Genomic DNA, 15867 nt, shown 5'->3' with positions numbered 1-15867 from the left:
GGGGGGGTGGGGGGCAAAGGAATGGGGGGGCAGTGCCTGTGGTGGGGGGAGGAGGGGTATCAGCCCAGTGCCCTGGAAAGCTGGCCCTGCCTGTCAACTGCCACACACTTTCAAGGGCTCAGTGATGAGGTGGCAAGGGGGGATGGGGAGTTAGTGTCTGTGCCTTCCCAAGGTGCTGGTTTCCTCCACCCCCACTTTGCTCCCCACCCCCCACTCTGGGCTAATGTTCTATCCAGGCACAGACTCCTCCACCTCAAACCCCCAACATACAGAGGCTCATTGAAGCTTAGGCCCTTAGAATTTTTGAGCTATAGAACCTTAGAATTAGAATGATAGAATCTTAGAATAAGACAATCAGAAGCTGAGAATGTTAGAATAAGTGAATCACAGAGTCTTATCATCTGTCATAGAATCTGAGACTTAGAATTTCAGAGTCACTGAATCTCACAATCAATTGGTGACAGAGAATCATGGAGGTAGAGAGTTATTTCAGTGAGATGCCCCACCCAGCAGCTGAGAATCTTCCAATCCCCGCTCTGTAAGAGTAGAGGCACTCCACAAGGGCCTCAGGCCTGCCTTCCCACCAAGGGCCAGAAATCCATCGGAGTCTCCCTGACCAGTGAGGGTCCAGCTTATCTCGCACACCTCCAGGGTCAGGGAGCTCACTGCCTCTGGAGGCGGCTGGCACTGTTGCTGTGAAGCTCTGAGTAGCAGAAGCTCCCTCTGATTTGGGCTGCCACCTGCCTCCCTCACCCAGTCTGTCTGAACTCGCAGTTAAATGCTTGGGTTTTGGTGTTGGCCACGCTGGATTTGTGTCCCCACTCTGCCTCTCTTGCCCAGCTGGGCACACTCCAGCTTCCTCATCTGTAAATTGGGATAATAATCCTCTGCCTCCCTCACCCAGTCTGTCTGAACTCGCAGTTAAATGCTTGGGTTTTGGTGTTGGCCATGCTGGATTTGTGTCCCCACTCTGCCTCTCTTGCCCAGCTGGGCACACTCCAGCTTCCTCATCTGTAAATTGGGATAATAATCCTCAGGCCTGTTTATTGGAGTTGCTTTGATCATAATTTGAAATAATGTATGTAAAGTGTTCAGTGTAGGGCCTGGCAGAGAATTGGTGGTTAATCAATGGTAGCTCTTATTACTGTGATTAGACTCTCTTTTGCTCTTGGCTCTACCTCCGGGGTCTTCAGAGACCACTGTGCCCACCCCCTGCCAGGCTGAATAGGCCTCAACCACTCTTCCTAGGATAGGTCTTGGCCCCCTGCCTGTCTCTCTGCCTTAGCCTCTCCCTGCTGTCTCTGCAGAATGGTGCCACCTCTGCCTTGCCTGGAGCTGTGCCTGACTCTTATCGGGGGTGTGTGTGAGGCAGAGTGGGCTGGGTGTGGCACCTACTGTCCCTCGTGGGCTGTAGCAGTTGGTTGTGGGGGGACCAGCCTGGTTGCCAGCTTCCGCCTGGCTTTTTTCTCTGCCCTCCCCTGGCAAGCAGACCGGGGATGTGTAGGTTTGGCTGACCCCGCCTTTCACCCCCCGCCCCAGCCATGATCCTTTTGCCCAGGGCTCTGAGCAGCTACTGGGAACCTGGCAGCTCCTCCGTGAAGGACAGGGGGAGGGGGAGAGACTGTGCTTCACCGGTCCAAGGTTTTGTGCTCTGTGACATCCTGTGTGCTCTGCCTGCTTAATCTTTGTGTCTGGGTGTCTCTGTCTACCTCATGCTCTCTCTCACTGTGGCTGTCATCTCTTTTTCCCTCCTCCTTTCCTCTCCCCAGCCTACCCGGTTAGAATGTCTGGGGATGTGGCCCAGGCCTGTGCATTTTTCAAAAGCTCCACAGGTGATTCTGTGCAAGTTGGAGCTGAAACTCGCAGCCTCTGCATCTGTCTGCCTCTTCTCTCCCCCGTCACTTTCCACCTCCTCTGTCCCCTGACATTGCCTCTGTCTCTGGCTTGGTTCCACTGTGTCTGTGTGTCCAGCCCTGCCACCTCTTCTGGTCCCTGCGCTGGCTCCACAGTTCTTCCCACTCTGTTCTCTGTTTCTCTGGCTTTGGCCCCTCTGCCCCTTCTGCTTGGGGACATCCTGAAGTTTGGGGCCCTGCCATTCTTGGGCAGCTTAAGGGCCCCAAGCTGAGCAGAAGCCTAGGCTCAGGCTACCTGTCCCTTGGAAAGTCCCTCTAATGGACCCTCTGTCATTGTCCCCCCAGGGCCTCGCTCTGGAGCTCATGCGTGGTGCTGCCCCTGCTGGCACTCACCTGGATGTCCGCCGTCCTGGCCATGACAGACCGCCGCTCCGTCCTCTTCCAGGCTCTCTTTGCTGTCTTCAACTCCGCACAGGGCTTTGTCATCACCGCCGTACACTGCTTCCTGCGCCGAGAGGTGGGCCTGGGCCTCTTTTGTCCCTGGCTGCCCATCGCACTATGCCAGGCTTCTGGCTTCTCCCCAGAAGGATTGTGGCCCCCACCAGAGTGCTTAAGGCCCCAGCTGGGCAGTCCTTGGTGTGGAAGCTGATAGCCCGGGGCACCCACAGCTGCACCCCAGCCTCATCCTTGGTCTCCTGGGCTGTTGGGGCTCCTGCTCCCCTTTGACCCAGGCCAGGTGTCATTGCCTTCCCCTAGGCTGGCTGCACTTCTTTCCTTCCATGCCTGCCTGGGTGTCTAGCAGGGAGCACAACAAAGCTGTGGTCAGGGGCCCAGCAGGCACCCTCTGCCCCCAGGTCCAGGATGTGGTGAAGTGCCAGATGGGTGTGTGTCGGGCCGATGAGAGCGAAGACTCTCCTGACTCGTGCAAGAACGGGCAGCTGCAAATCCTGGTGAGTGAGCAGGCCTGGGAAGGGTATGGGTAGACTCTGGGCAACCCCCATCCTCCTGCCCTGGGCCAGTCGTCTTTCCCATCTATGGCAGGGAGGGGACAGAGACCAGGTTTGATTCAGGCACAGCCACTGACAACCGGGTGGCATTGGGCAAGTCCTTCCCCCATTAAATCTCCCCACCTGTCAGGTAGGGCTGGAGGAGACCACGTCTGGGGCTCTGTCGGGCTGTGTGCTGTGGGCCGCACCTCTGGCAGGCAGACTGAGCAGAGCTGGGGAGGGAGAGGCCTGAGCACCTCCCGCCCTGATATGTTGATCCTCCCTCTGCCCACCTGCCCTCCCCCTCTCTGCCTATAGTCAGACTTTGAGAAGGATGTGGATCTGGCTTGTCAAACAGGTGAGTGTGCTGGGGCAGGGCTGAGAATGGCCCTGGGGATGGGCAAGAAGGGGGCACCCAAGCCTGACCATGGGAGGTCCTGATGGAGGGCTGGCTGCTGGAGCCTAGCTTTGGAGTCAGGCAGCCCTGACTGGTTGGATTCAAGGCTGTGAATGCCGCTTACTGTTTGACTGTGGGCAAGCAGCTTAGCTCTCTGAGCCTCAGTTAACATACCTGTAAAGGAGAGAATACCGTCCTCCCAGGGCAGGCAGGAGGCTTAGAGACTTCTGTGAATTAGGGGACATTAGTGCTTAGCAGGACCCTTGACAGCTAGCGGCTGTTACATTATTATATCATTTCCATGATCCTTACCAGAATCCTTTCCAGTTCTGTCTCCTGGGGAGTCACTGCCCAGGGAGGGAGAGGAGTGAAGCCCTTGGACAGCCTTGGAGCTGTGGGATCAGAGATCAGACCCAGGGCCTTGGCCTTGTTGCCTGCCCTGCCTCACTGTGGGACTCTGGGCCAGTCACCTTCTAAAACCCTTGTGTATGAGAGAGTATCAAGTACCCAGCCATCTTTCCAGGACTCAGTTTTCTCCCTTGTCCAAGCTCAGGGGCTTGGTACCTTCCCAGCCTGGGCAAGGGCATCTGGGACTCCTCCTCAGGACTCACCCCCACCCCTTCCACTCCTGCTCCAGTTCTGTTCAAGGAGGTGAATACTTGCAATCCATCCACCATCACGGGCACACTGTCCCGCCTGTCCCTGGATGAGGATGAGGAGCCCAAGTCCTGCCTCGTGGGTCCTGAGGGCGGCCTCAGCTTCTCACCGCTGCCTGGGAATATCCTGGTGCCCATGGCCTCCTCACCAGGGCTGGGGGAGCCTCCGCCCCCTCAGGAGGCCAACCCTGTGTACATGTGTGGGGAGGGTGGCCTGCGGCAGCTGGACCTAACATGGCTGCGGCCCACAGAGCCGGGCTCCGAGGGGGACTACATGGTGCTGCCCCGGAGGACTTTGAGCCTGCAGCCTGGCAGTGGGGGCGGAGGTGGTGAGGATGCCCCGAGGGCCCGGCCCGAGGGCACCCCCCGGCGGGCTGCCAAGGCACTGGCCCACACTGAAGGCTACACCAGCTTCCTGTCCGTGGACCACTCAGGCCTTGGGCTGGGCCCAGCCTATGGGTCTCTACAAAACCCCTACGGGATGACCTTCCAACCACCACCGCCAACGCCCAGCGCCCGCCAAGTGCCCGAGCCAGGGGAGCGCAGCCGGACCATGCCCCGCACCGTGCCTGGCTCCACCATGAAACTGGGCTCTCTGGAGGTGAGGGGCTGGAGGGCATGAGGAGGGGGAGGTCTGCCCGCTGTGTGCCTGAGACTGTTTCTGAGTCACAGGCTGCAGCTGGGAAGGGACAGCTGTCACTCTCCCCAGAGCAGTACCTTTGTACAAAGTCACTGGGAGTGTATACAGTGTGCATTTCTCCCTTCCTTCGTTTGTGTTCGTGGCAGCTCCAAGGAAATCCTGGCATCTCTGAGCTCCTCAAATGGCCTTGGATTTCACACACTGAGGGTGCACTTCTTGGTTCATTCTCACTTGCTTTAGTGCCTACTTTGGGATGACCGGTTAGGATGAGCCCTCACATAAGGAGACTGAGGCTTAGGAAAGGTGCTGAATTATTCAGGAAACCACACAATAGAGGCTGAGCCCAGGCCTCATGTCACACAGCTCTGAGTTCCAGTCTGGACTTTGCTGACCAGCGGTGAGATCTTGAGCATAGCACATAGTCTCTCTGAGCCTCAGGTTCCTCCTGCATGAGGTGGGGCTGATGTAGTAGTCTCTTTGTGGAGTTGTTTCAGGGATTAATTGACTGATGTAAAGCATGTATCTCATGTGGAGCAAGAGAATGTGCTAGATAATTGGGAATTGCTGCTATTGTCATCCCTGAAATCAGCCCCAGGCACTGCTCATGGGTAATTGACCTTCTCTTCCTGAGAAAATGTGAGTCACCCTGTGTCCTGGCCTGTGTATTCTCTGTGGATGCTCCACCTTTCCTCTGGCCTTCTCAGTCCTCTTCCCTGCAGAGGATCAATTACTGGGAACAAGCAGGTGGTAGTGGCCCACTCTAGAACATTCTAATGAGAGGGATGAGGGGGATGTGGGTAAGGAAAGGGGAAGGATCACAGCTCAGACACGATTGGCTGATGTTCGGCCTCAGAAACCCGCTCCCCATCCTCTGTACAAAGAAAATTAAGTTAGCAGCTATAGGGTTCGCAAGTTTAGTTTTTGTCCCAAAATGTTTCTTGAACATTTGGTGCCTGCTCCTGCCACAGGTGGCAAAAACAGGAAGGCGTAACAAAGACAGAAAACTTGACACCGGCACTGGAGAGGGTGTGCTCAGCATCATGGCAGGTTTTGTTCTGTGGACACCTGCCCGTGGTTGGGCCATTGAGGAGGGGCCAGTGCTGGGCTCCACGTGTAGGAGGTAGCAGTAAATGCGAGAGCATTTTGAGAGGTCAAGGGTGATGTCCAGAAATCTGGTGTGGGAAACTGCGATGGGGTGGAGGAGCAGGTTGGGGATGGGGATCACAAGTTAATTCAGTTGAGCACAAGGATTGAGGGCAGGGAAAGAAGCCCTGCTGCCTCCAGAAGGAGAGCCGTGGCCGGGGATGGGCAGGACACACATATACGTGGTGAGGGACAGGAGAAGGTCTCAGGGCAGAGTGCAAGGGCCTAGTGTTAGAGGAGCCAGGGTGGGTGGTCGAGAAAGTGGGCAGGGAGGTGGGAGGAAAACCGAGAGATGGGTATCCTGGGCCAGTGGTGAGCATGTCCACCAGGCCTGGGACTTGGGAGATCCAGGTCCTGGTCTTAGCACCACTTGTGAGGGCCTTGGGGCAAGTCCCTTCCCCTCCCTGGGCCTCATTTTCCCCCTCTGTAACCTGGGAAAGTGGGCCTTGGTCCCATGAGTCCTCCCAGTTTGAACATTCTGAGCCTGTAAGGCCTCCCCCTTGATCAGTACTGGATGCTGTGTAGCTTGTTGGGGCCTTGCAGGTGGTCTTAGGCAAGTGTGGGGCAGGGAAGCCAGGGAGGCAGGGTCTGGCATGGCAGGAAAGGGGCAAGGTGGGGTTAAAAGAAGACTTCTGAAAACATGAATCCCTGTGTTTGCAGGATGAGTGAAGAGTTCCAGGGAGAGGGGAGCCTGTGGCTGGCAGAGAGGATGGGGCAGGACCAAGGGTGGACTGTGGGGCACAGAGAACACAGTCAGTTCTGTGATCCATGTGGGAATCTGAGTCCCTGCCCCATTGGAAGTCTGCCCTATGCTGTTTGACCCATGTGCGTGTGTCAGTGTGTGTGCCCCTGTGAGCATCTGCTACGGGTTCTGGCATGTGTGTGCACTCCCACAACCCCAAGGGGCAGATCCCTGGGGGGACCAGGTTTCCTGTCTCTAAAGCCCTTGCATGTGGTAAAAAACTTTCTCCTCTTTCACTGCCTCCTTGGTGCTCCTTCCCAGCGGAAGAAGCTACGGTATTCTGACCTGGACTTTGAGGTAAGTGCTGTGTGTGCTGGGGGTGGGGCATTTGTCTGTGGTGTCTGTCTCTGGAGGGTCCACTCCTGAAAGTAGCCCAAGCCCCCCTGCAGAGCCTGACCCCAGGACCTGAGCCTGTGGTGTTCGTGGCATCCTCTCACTCTTCCCTCCCTGCCCAAGCCTGTGGCTCTGAGGATGAAGAGAGAGCCAGGCCTGGTCCCAGCAGGGCTGGCAGCAGGCAGGGATGTGGAGGTCCTGGGCAGGGGGGGACAGGGGATTATGGTGCTGCCGCAGCGGAGCATTCCTTGACGCCCTGTGGCTCCTAGAAGGTGATGCACACCCGGAAACGGCACTCGGAACTCTACCACGAGCTCAACCAGAAGTTCCACACTTTCGACCGCTACCGCAGCCAGTCCACGGCCAAGGTGAGGGCTCCTCCTGTGGCTGCCACTGGCCCAAAGCTTGGGGCTTGACCTGGTGCAGTGGCCCCTGGGGTTGGACCCTGACCCATGGCCCCCATTGCAGAGGGAGAAGCGGTGGAGTGTGTCCTCGGGTGGGGTGGCCGAATGCAACGTGTGCAGTGTAAGTCCCCCTGGGCCGGGTGGGGTGAGGTGGGCTCTGAGGGACTCATTTCCTCCCTGCCCTCTTCCCCTGCCTGGGCAACCTCAGCCTGCCTCACCGAGGGCCTACCCCACAGCACAATCACCAGCTCTGGGGTTGCATGGTGGGGTGGGAGAGGTGCTTCAGATGGTGAGCATTGACGGAGTCCACCTGGATCTAGAAGGAGGGCGGGCAGGCAGGAGACATGGTCCCAGGGGGCTCCTGAGCACAGGGGCCAGGAGCTATAACTCTGGAGCCAGGCAGATCTGTATTTGTTTTTCTTTTTTTGGTGGCTGGCCAGTAAGAGGATCTGAACACTTGACCTTGGTGTTATCAGCACTATGCTCTCCTAACTGAGCTAATCAGCCAGTCAGATCTATATTTGAACTTGGTTTTGACACCTGATTGCTTTGTAACTTTGAGCATCACTAGCCCTCTCTGGGCCTCCTCAGTTTGCTCTTCTGTACAGTGGGTGAGAGGATGTTGGCCCATCTCCATGGGCTTTTCCCTCTCCCTCCACAGGAGAAACCCAGCCCTGGGGAGCGTCCCGGCCTGTCCCAGCAGCGGCGCCATCAGAGCTGGAGCACTTTCAAATCTATGACACTGGGCTCACTGCCCCCCAAGCCCCGAGAACGGCTGGCTCTGCACCGAGCAGCAGCCTGGGAGCCCGCAGAACCACCGGATGGTGACTTCCAGACAGAGGTGTGAGTGCCACGCTGGACTTCCCAATGCATATAAATATATATATCTCTCTATTTTCACACTCCACTTTGGAACGACCCAGGAGCCAGCACCCCTCCCCTCTCCTGAGGGCTGGGCAGGGAGGCGCAGTGGACTCAGCCGGGCTTGGGGAGCCGGACACGCGTGGCCTGGGGCTCGGGGCCCAGGGCCCTCCCTATTTCTCAGCACCCTCAGCCACTGGAGCCCCATCTTCACCCCAGCCTGTCTGTCCCTGTCCCGGGCTGGGGAGGGGGAAGGGGACTTTGTTGGGAATAAACTTCACTCTGTGGATTTTGCTCTGAGCTGTTTGCTACCCCCAGGTGAAGGCCCAGCCCTCGGACCCTGACTTTGTTCCTCCGTCCTCTTTGCTCACCTTGCTTGGTTTCATCAGACTGTGTGGTGGGGTCAGGCCAGCCTGACATCCTTGCCCCAGACTCCCTGGGTGACCTTCCACATCCCTTTCTTGGTCTGGGGGGGTGGGGGGGTGGTAAGCAGATAGGGAATGTGGAATGAGAGCCCTGCACCTGGCCTTCCCCAGTGGCTGTGGTGGTCATGGCTGCAATTCACTGAGGCACAGGCGTGAGACTGCCCTGGCTGAAGCCAAGGCAAAGCTTAGTGACCTCAGTTTTCCCATCTGTGAAATGGGGATGGTGGTAGTGCTTACCTCATAGGGTCATTCTGAACATGAAACAAATGAAAACATGCAAATGTTTAGTGAGTACCTCGCACAGAGTAAGCTCTAAGTACTAGCTATTGTCACTCGGCACCAGTCTTGTGCTGTGCTCCCTGCTAGAAGCTTCACACACACATGACCCGTGGCTCCTCACAACAGCCTTGTTGGAATGTTTCAGGCTTCCCATTTTGTGGACAGGAAAATGAGGCCAGAGATGGAAGTGACTTGCTCAAGGCCACAGTCACAGGCAGAACTGCAACTTCAAACCCAGGCTTGGTGGAGGTGGAGCTGCAGCTTAGCTTCTTGTGACTTGACCTTCATGGCTTCAGGGGAGCCGCAGGGAGCTGGGTTGTGGTGGAGCCTCAGGTGTCAGGCTGGGCCAGGGCTCGGGGTGGGTGTGGGGTGGAGGAGCCAGGCTGACTTGGTACCAGAGGGCAGGGGTTGGAGACTCATTGCTGGGTTTGTTCTTACACACCTGATTGAGCAGATCCTTGCTCAGTCCCGGGGCATTTGGAAACATCTTGCAGTGTGTGCCTTGGCTACTCTGTAGTCAGGCAGCAACTGGAGAGGAGGCACAGTTAGCAGGGGCCACATGTGCAGCTGCTGGCCTGGTCATTCAGCCACATGGTCTCTGTAGTCAGGCAGCAACTGGAGAGGAGGCACAGTTAGCAGGGGCCACATGTGCAGCTGCCGGCCTGGTCATTCAGCCACATGGTCACATCTGGGCCCCTTCCCAGGGACCCTGAGACACAGCCGGGCCCTTGGAGAGCTGAGGGAGGGGTTACTGTAGGAGCCTGGGTGGGGCTGAGGGAAGAAGGGACTGACTGCTGGGGTGGGGGGTTTCCTAGCTAATGGCCTCCTCGAGGGGTCTGGAGGGGGGTAGGGGCCCCTTCAGAGTTTTGAAGACCCTCATGGCATAGGCTTCCTCTCAGTCTCATCTGAATCCTGCCTGCTATGGGACCTGGTCAGATGAGGTGACTGGACAGAGTCCTCACTGGGCAGACTCTGGCCCTCAGGGTTCTGGCCACTCCTCTGCGACCTCTCCTCAGGCAGGCCCAACTCTTAAATGTACAAAGTGCTCACTCAGGCACCACCTCATTTGATTCCTCAAGGTAGGCATTACGACTCTCCCATTTTACAGTTGAGGAAATTGAGGCTCAGAGAGAGGGACATGACTTTCCCAAATTCCCACAGCTTGTAAGGGACTATTATGAGGACTTGTGTCCAGGAGTGGCAGAATCCTGTACCAGCCAGCCTATGCACAAGGGAGCTTTGTTCACTCAGGAGCGCATGCTGCAGCAGGGACAGCTGTGGGCACATGTGCCTGGCCTTGGGTGATGGGACACAGGGGTCAGAGTGCTGCTGCCAGATGCTCCATCCTCTCCCGGCTGGCTCTTCCCTGCTCTCCATGTGTGTTGGCTTTATTCTTTTAGGCAGGCTTCCTCCTCCCAGCTCCCATCACTCAACTTTGCCCCCAGAAAGGAAGAAACGTTCTCTCTTGAATTCTAATTAGAAAACCCCCAAAGAAGGAAGGATTCTGATTGGCCCCTGGCAGAAGGGTGGGACACTGTGATTGACAGTCCCCTTAGAAACCACAGGGGAGGGGAAGAGGGAGCAGGTCTCCGAAAAAAGGGAGCCTATTCCTAGAAGGGGGTTCACACAAAGCCCCTGTGCCTGACCTTGTGCCAGCAGATCCCAACCACTATCCTGGGGTGCCCCCTGCCACCATCTAAAGGCCTTTTTAGTGCCTTTCCCTGTGCTCCTGTCTCACTCCTTCCCAGCCCTGGGCTCCCCTGGCCACCACTTCTGGGGGCTCTGTGGGGCTGAGCTGCCGTGTGCATTTCCCTCCCTTCATACTTTCTTGCTTTGTATCTGGTTTGAGGAGGAAGTTTAGTATTCAGCTTGTTGATTCTGCTCGGACAGCAACCATAGCTGCCAGCAGAGGTTCCTGAAGGCTTTGAAACCCGCCACTTCCATGGTCAGAGGCAAAGCTTTCCTGCAGTGGGGACTGTTCCCCTCCCTACCCTTCAGTCCCTGCTCCCCTAGGCAGTGACTTGCTGTGTAACCTTGCACAGGTCATTGGGCCCTGTCTGACTTGGGTTTCCTTGTCTGTAAAATGAGTTGGCCTGATAGCCCTTGCATTTGGGCTAATATCTAACAACCTGTCATTTCTTTCCTGGACTTGAATTTTTCACTTTATTGCCGTCTTTATTTTCTCTGCCTCCAGTCTCCATCCTTCGTTCACACAGCCCAAGTATGATCTTTCCAAAATGCAGATTTGGCCAGGCTACTGCCCTGCTCAGACGCCTTCTGTAGATCCTAGAATTAGCCTAGAATGCAAGGCCCTTGGTGATGTGGCCCTTGGCAACCTCTCCTGCCCCCTCTCTCTCACCTCTGTGCCTTTGCACACGCCATTCCTTCCACCCGGAACACCCTCCTGTGTACACTGGCAAACTCCTTCATTCTTCCAGAATCAGCCCAAGTAGCCACCTCTGCAATGTCATCTCTGAACTCCCTGGCCCAGCAGTCAACACACCCTGGGCCCCCACAGCCCTTGGCTCACAGTCACTACAACACTGATCACACAGAATTGCTATCATCTGGGCTGACCTGGTTTGGGTTTGTGTGCTCAGTTGAGGCCCACGTGAGGCAGGCATCTGTGGATCTTGACTGAGCCAAAGATGGAATGCACAAATCTCTCTGACCATTGGTTTCTTCGTCTGATAAATGGCGATAGTGATAATCCCTACCGAGCCTTTCTCAGCGGGTATCCCGAGCATGGCTTGAGGTGACTCAGGGGCGTTTTGTAGGTGTTGTCTACTCCTGCAGTTATTTCTTCCTGGGTCTGGACTAGCACCCCAAGTGGGAAACCAGCCCTGGGTGCTGTCCGGGGTGCTGAAAGGGACTTGGCCTCTCCCAAGAGATGAAGAGACAAGACTGAGAGGCCCACCCAAGCTCAGCTGCAGCCTTTCCTCATCTTCTAGACTGTGGCGGGGTCACGGATGAGCAGACCATCCCTACCCTCATGAGACCAGACTGGGGGCAGGCCCTGGGGGATGTCCAGTAAAAGTACAATAAACTACATACGTAATTTTAAAATTTCTAGTATCCATTTTTTAAACGTTTAAAAGGGTGGAATTAGGGCTGGCCCATGGCTCACTCGGGAGAGTGCGGTGCTGATAACACTAAGGTCATGGGTTCGGATCCCATATAGGGATGGCCGGTTAGCTCACTGGCTGAGCGTGGTGCTGACAGCACCAGGTCAAGGATTAAGATCCCCTTACTGGTCATCTTTTAAAAAAATAAAATAAAAGGGTGGAATTAATTTTAATAATGTATCTAACCAATACATTAAAAATGATCATTGCAACATATAATCAATATAAAAAAGTTACTGGGATATTTTACATTCTTTTTTCATACTAAGTGTTTGAAACCTCATGTGTGTTTTACATGTCAGCACATGTCAATTCAGTCTCGCCACCTTCCGAGTGCTCAGTACCTGCATGTGACTAGTGGCCACCATGCTGGACAGCACAGCTTCAGACAGAACAAAACCAAGCCAACTCAGTGTCCTCTGTGAAAGGAGGCACCTCACCACCACTTGCCTCACCTCACTGGGTCATGGAGAGGGTTCGAAGAGGTGGTGAAGGGACAGTTCCCAGCTCAGTGCTAGCACAAAAGAGGTCCTAAGCCAGTGTTCTCAGAATGTAGGTATTCCAGGGCTACGGGTGGGCAGGGAGGGGTGTTGGGGAAATAGGGGGAGGTCCTGAGGAGACCTGTGGGCTGGTATCAGGCCTACCTCAGCAGGGCTGGGGGAAGGGTGCACCCCCTCCCCCTCCCCTTACTCCTGTAGCTTTTCTTCCCTCCCACCTGCAGCCCCAGACCCAGGGAGAAAGGGAGCAGGTTGGGGCTGGCACTTGAACAGACACATTAAAACTCAATTGGGTTTAATTCACTTCCATTAGCCACCAATTAAAAGGATATTAGGCATCCCAGGTGGCCTGAGGGAGGACCTGGGTGTGGGATGCTGCTGACTTCTGCTTCCCTGGACCTATTTCTCTCAAGGCTTCCTCATGACCACCCTGGAAGTCATGGAGTCCCACAGCTGGGGCTTTTCTAGCTCCAGTTCCCAATATCCCCCATATTCCTCCCTTCACTCCTCATACTCTAGGCCACATACTCCAGGAGGACCCCCACCTTCTCAGGCCCTCAAAATACATGCTAAGTCTCCAGCGTTGAGTAGACTTCATTGTGGGTTTTGGCATTTAAGACTAGTAGGAAGCCAGGGAAGGGTGTTGAGCAGAGGACTGGCATGATCAGATTTATATATTAACAGGATTTCTCTGGGTGGATGGGAAATGGATTTGGGGGGGCAGGAGGGAGGCACTGAAGAATGAGGGTGGCTACAGAGACCAGTCAGGAGACCATATGGAGGAGACTTTAACTAGACGGGAACTGTGGAGGAGGAATGAAGTCTATGTGTATGTAGTGGGTAGAACTGTCAGCCCTGGTGCAGATTGGGTTTGGGAGAGGAGCCAAGGATGACTTGGGCTTCAAGTGTCTTACACACTTGGATGGATGGCCATGTCATTGGCTTAGGGGCACAGGAAGAGGACTAACTTTGGGCAAGACAGTCATGAATTTGGCCTTGGGCATTGTCTTAGTCTGTTTTGTGCTGCTACAACAGAATACCTGAGACTGGGTAATTTAAAAGAACAGGGATTTTTTTCTTACAGTTCTGGAGGCTGGGAAGTCCAAGGTCAAGGGGCCCACATCTGGTGAGGGCCTTCTTGCTGTGTCATCCCTTGGCAGAAGACAGAAAGGCAACAGAGTGCACACAAAAGAGAGCAAGAGATTAAACTTGCAGTCTCAAGCTCTCTTATAATTGGCATTAGTCCATTCATGAGGGCCAAGACCTCATGACCTAAACACCTCCCACTAAGCCCCACCTCCCAGCACTGTTGCATTGAGGATTACGTTTCCAACACATGCTTTTGGGGGGTACACATTCAAACCATAGCAGGTATGTTCACTTTGAGTTGGTCAGGGGGAGATGTCAAGTAGAAAGTAGGCAGTTGGACACACAGGGCTGGAGCTCAGGAGGGGGGATGGACTAGAGTCATTGAAATGGCAGGAAGCTGGATTGGAGTGGGCTGTAGAGAGTAGGAGGTGGAAAAAGGAAGGCAGATAGACAGGTCTTGAAGTGGGGCTTTGAAAAGGGGGCGAGAAAGCTCAAGGCCTACTGCAGGCTCTGAAGGTGAATTAGCTGGGGAGGATGATGGAAGGTCTCCAGGGATGGAGAGGCTGTCCTTACCCCCTCCCCAAGTTCCTATGTGATGACAAACCAAAAATAACCAGCCCTACCCTGGGAGGCAGGGTCCTGAGACCCACTAATGGATATCATCACAGAGGTTGATTCTGCTCATTTGTTGGGCAGCAGGCCAGCCACAGTTCCTGGACGTGGGATGGGGGAGGCCTTCAGCGGGGGACACTCAACAAAGCCTGGAATATAAAACCTTCTGGAAGGAGGGAACTCTGGACTCCATGGGGAAGCTCCCTGGGCACAAGATAGAGATGCAGGCACAGTATCCCACGCCCCCTGCAGCCCTCACACCAGCTCCTCGTGAGCAGGCAGGAGCAGGGGTGAGCCCTCCCCGCCAGGCCTCAGCTTCCCACTGGGTCTGCTCCAGGCTGGTATGTCCCTGTCTCCTGTGGTGGCACAGCACGGCCCCAGCCATCAATCCAGGCATCCCTAGAGTCAACCAAGAAAGTCAATATTTAATTTGGGCAACATGTTAATGTCATCGATCACCAGCTCTCCCCCTCCACCTCCTCAGGCTCATTTGTCACCTCCCGCTCACTGAGGGTGGGGCAGGGTGCTGGAATCAGTGGAGGCAGAACTCAGCCTGGAGTTGGCCTGCATGTGGGGGTACTGCCTTGAGCCACCTAGCTTCCCTTCCCCCTGGGAATCACTGATCCACTTTGTCTGAGTTTCCTGAGTCCTGTCCCTGGGGAGGGTGGGGAGGGTGGGAGGTGGGGAGGGAAGGTCAACTTTCCAACCAAATGGGGACTGAGTCTAATTCCTTTTGAGGTCCATACACAGAGCAGGTGTGGTTGGGGTTGAATGAGCGAGGGAAGGCTAGAAGCTGTGAAATGCACCACTGTGAGAGAGTTGAGCATGTCCTGAGTCCCAGCACCTGAGGCTCAGCTGCTGGAGTCCTTCTTGGGTGACCAGTACTGTGTGTGATGCTGTGGAACCCACATGAAGACCCTGGGGTGAGGGTCCATCTCTAGTCCCCAGAGAGGGACTTGGGGGAAGCGTTAAGCTTAAGAGGCTGAGAGCCCAGCTGGGCAGCAAAAGAGGTACTGGGGGGAAGGGCAGGGCCCATGCCAGGGCTGGGCTGGGTCCAGCTCCACTGTTTGTTCTTGTCGGCTCTGCAGATCCAGATGGGGGCAGGTGGGCTGTGTCCTTGTTGTTCTTCCCCAGCCTGGTTCACCCACCCTCAGGGAGAAAATGGGATCTGCTTTTGGGGCCAGGCTTGGGCTCCAGTTGCAAGTCTATCCCCCACTTGCTGAGTGACCTTGGGCAAGTTAAGTAACCTCTCTGAGCCGTAGATGCCTCCTCTGAGAAGTCTCTTAGGCCTTGGTCACTCTGCATAGTTTTTAGAGGATCAGGGATAGGCAGGGGTAAGCTTTGATGCAAGAGGATGTTCTGGAGAGTCCTCACCCCAAGCAGTTGCCAAACCTGGTGTGGCCCCAAGAAGCTGCCAGTGATGCTACTGTCCTTTTACTACCTGTGGAACTGCTTGCTATCAATTAAGCCTGGGCCACAATGGCATCCTTGGTACTCTTTGTTATCCTGAGCCCACAAGCCAAGACCATGTCACTAAGAGGAGAGTAGGGCAAGCCCTGCCATCCAGCGCTGGGTGACCATCCAATGGATGACTGACTCCAGCTTGGGACACCAGTAAGGCAGCAAAAACACATGGTTACACACACATAAGCGGAAAGAAATTCTGCTTCAAAGAACTTATCCAGAATTTTGCAAATGAAAATCCAAAAAGTAGTTGTTGTCATTTCGGCATGCGTGTAAGTATTATGCGTCGTGGATTAGTATCATTTCTCTTATGAATTATGTTTGGGAACACCAGACTCTTCAATGGGTAGGGCATCTAAAT

At 55.2% G+C, this 15867-nt stretch overlaps 1 protein-coding gene across 5 annotated transcripts in view; it reads left to right on the top strand.

Annotated features, from left to right (window-relative positions):
* BAI2 (brain-specific angiogenesis inhibitor 2) overlaps positions 1-8308 on the top strand; it is a 38590-nt gene extending 30282 nt beyond the window's left edge. For 2 of the 5 annotated variants that reach the window (XM_008581452.1, XM_008581451.1), the window contains 8 exons: positions 2199-2370; positions 2708-2803; positions 3158-3197; positions 3874-4493; positions 6679-6714; positions 7023-7118; positions 7219-7275; positions 7816-8308. In XM_008581452.1, coding sequence (XP_008579674.1) covers positions 2199-2370; positions 2708-2803; positions 3158-3197; positions 3874-4493; positions 6679-6714; positions 7023-7118; positions 7219-7275; positions 7816-8001 — 1303 coding nt within the window. In that variant the 3' untranslated portion in view covers positions 8002-8308. Of the gene's footprint in view, positions 1-2198; positions 2371-2707; positions 2804-3157; positions 3198-3551; positions 3668-3873; positions 4494-6678; positions 6715-7019; positions 7119-7218; positions 7276-7815 lie in introns of those variants that run through there. The other 3 variants (XM_008581450.1, XM_008581453.1, XM_008581454.1) reach the window with 3 other exon arrangements.
* Positions 8309-15867: the final 7559 nt, after the last annotated feature.

The sequence above is a fragment of the Galeopterus variegatus genome, unplaced genomic scaffold (assembly GCF_000696425.1).
Source record: "Galeopterus variegatus unplaced genomic scaffold, G_variegatus-3.0.2 Scaffold2359, whole genome shotgun sequence".
Classification (NCBI taxonomy): domain Eukaryota; kingdom Metazoa; phylum Chordata; class Mammalia; order Dermoptera; family Cynocephalidae; genus Galeopterus; species Galeopterus variegatus.
This window is presented reverse-complemented; position numbering and strand designations above follow the sequence as displayed.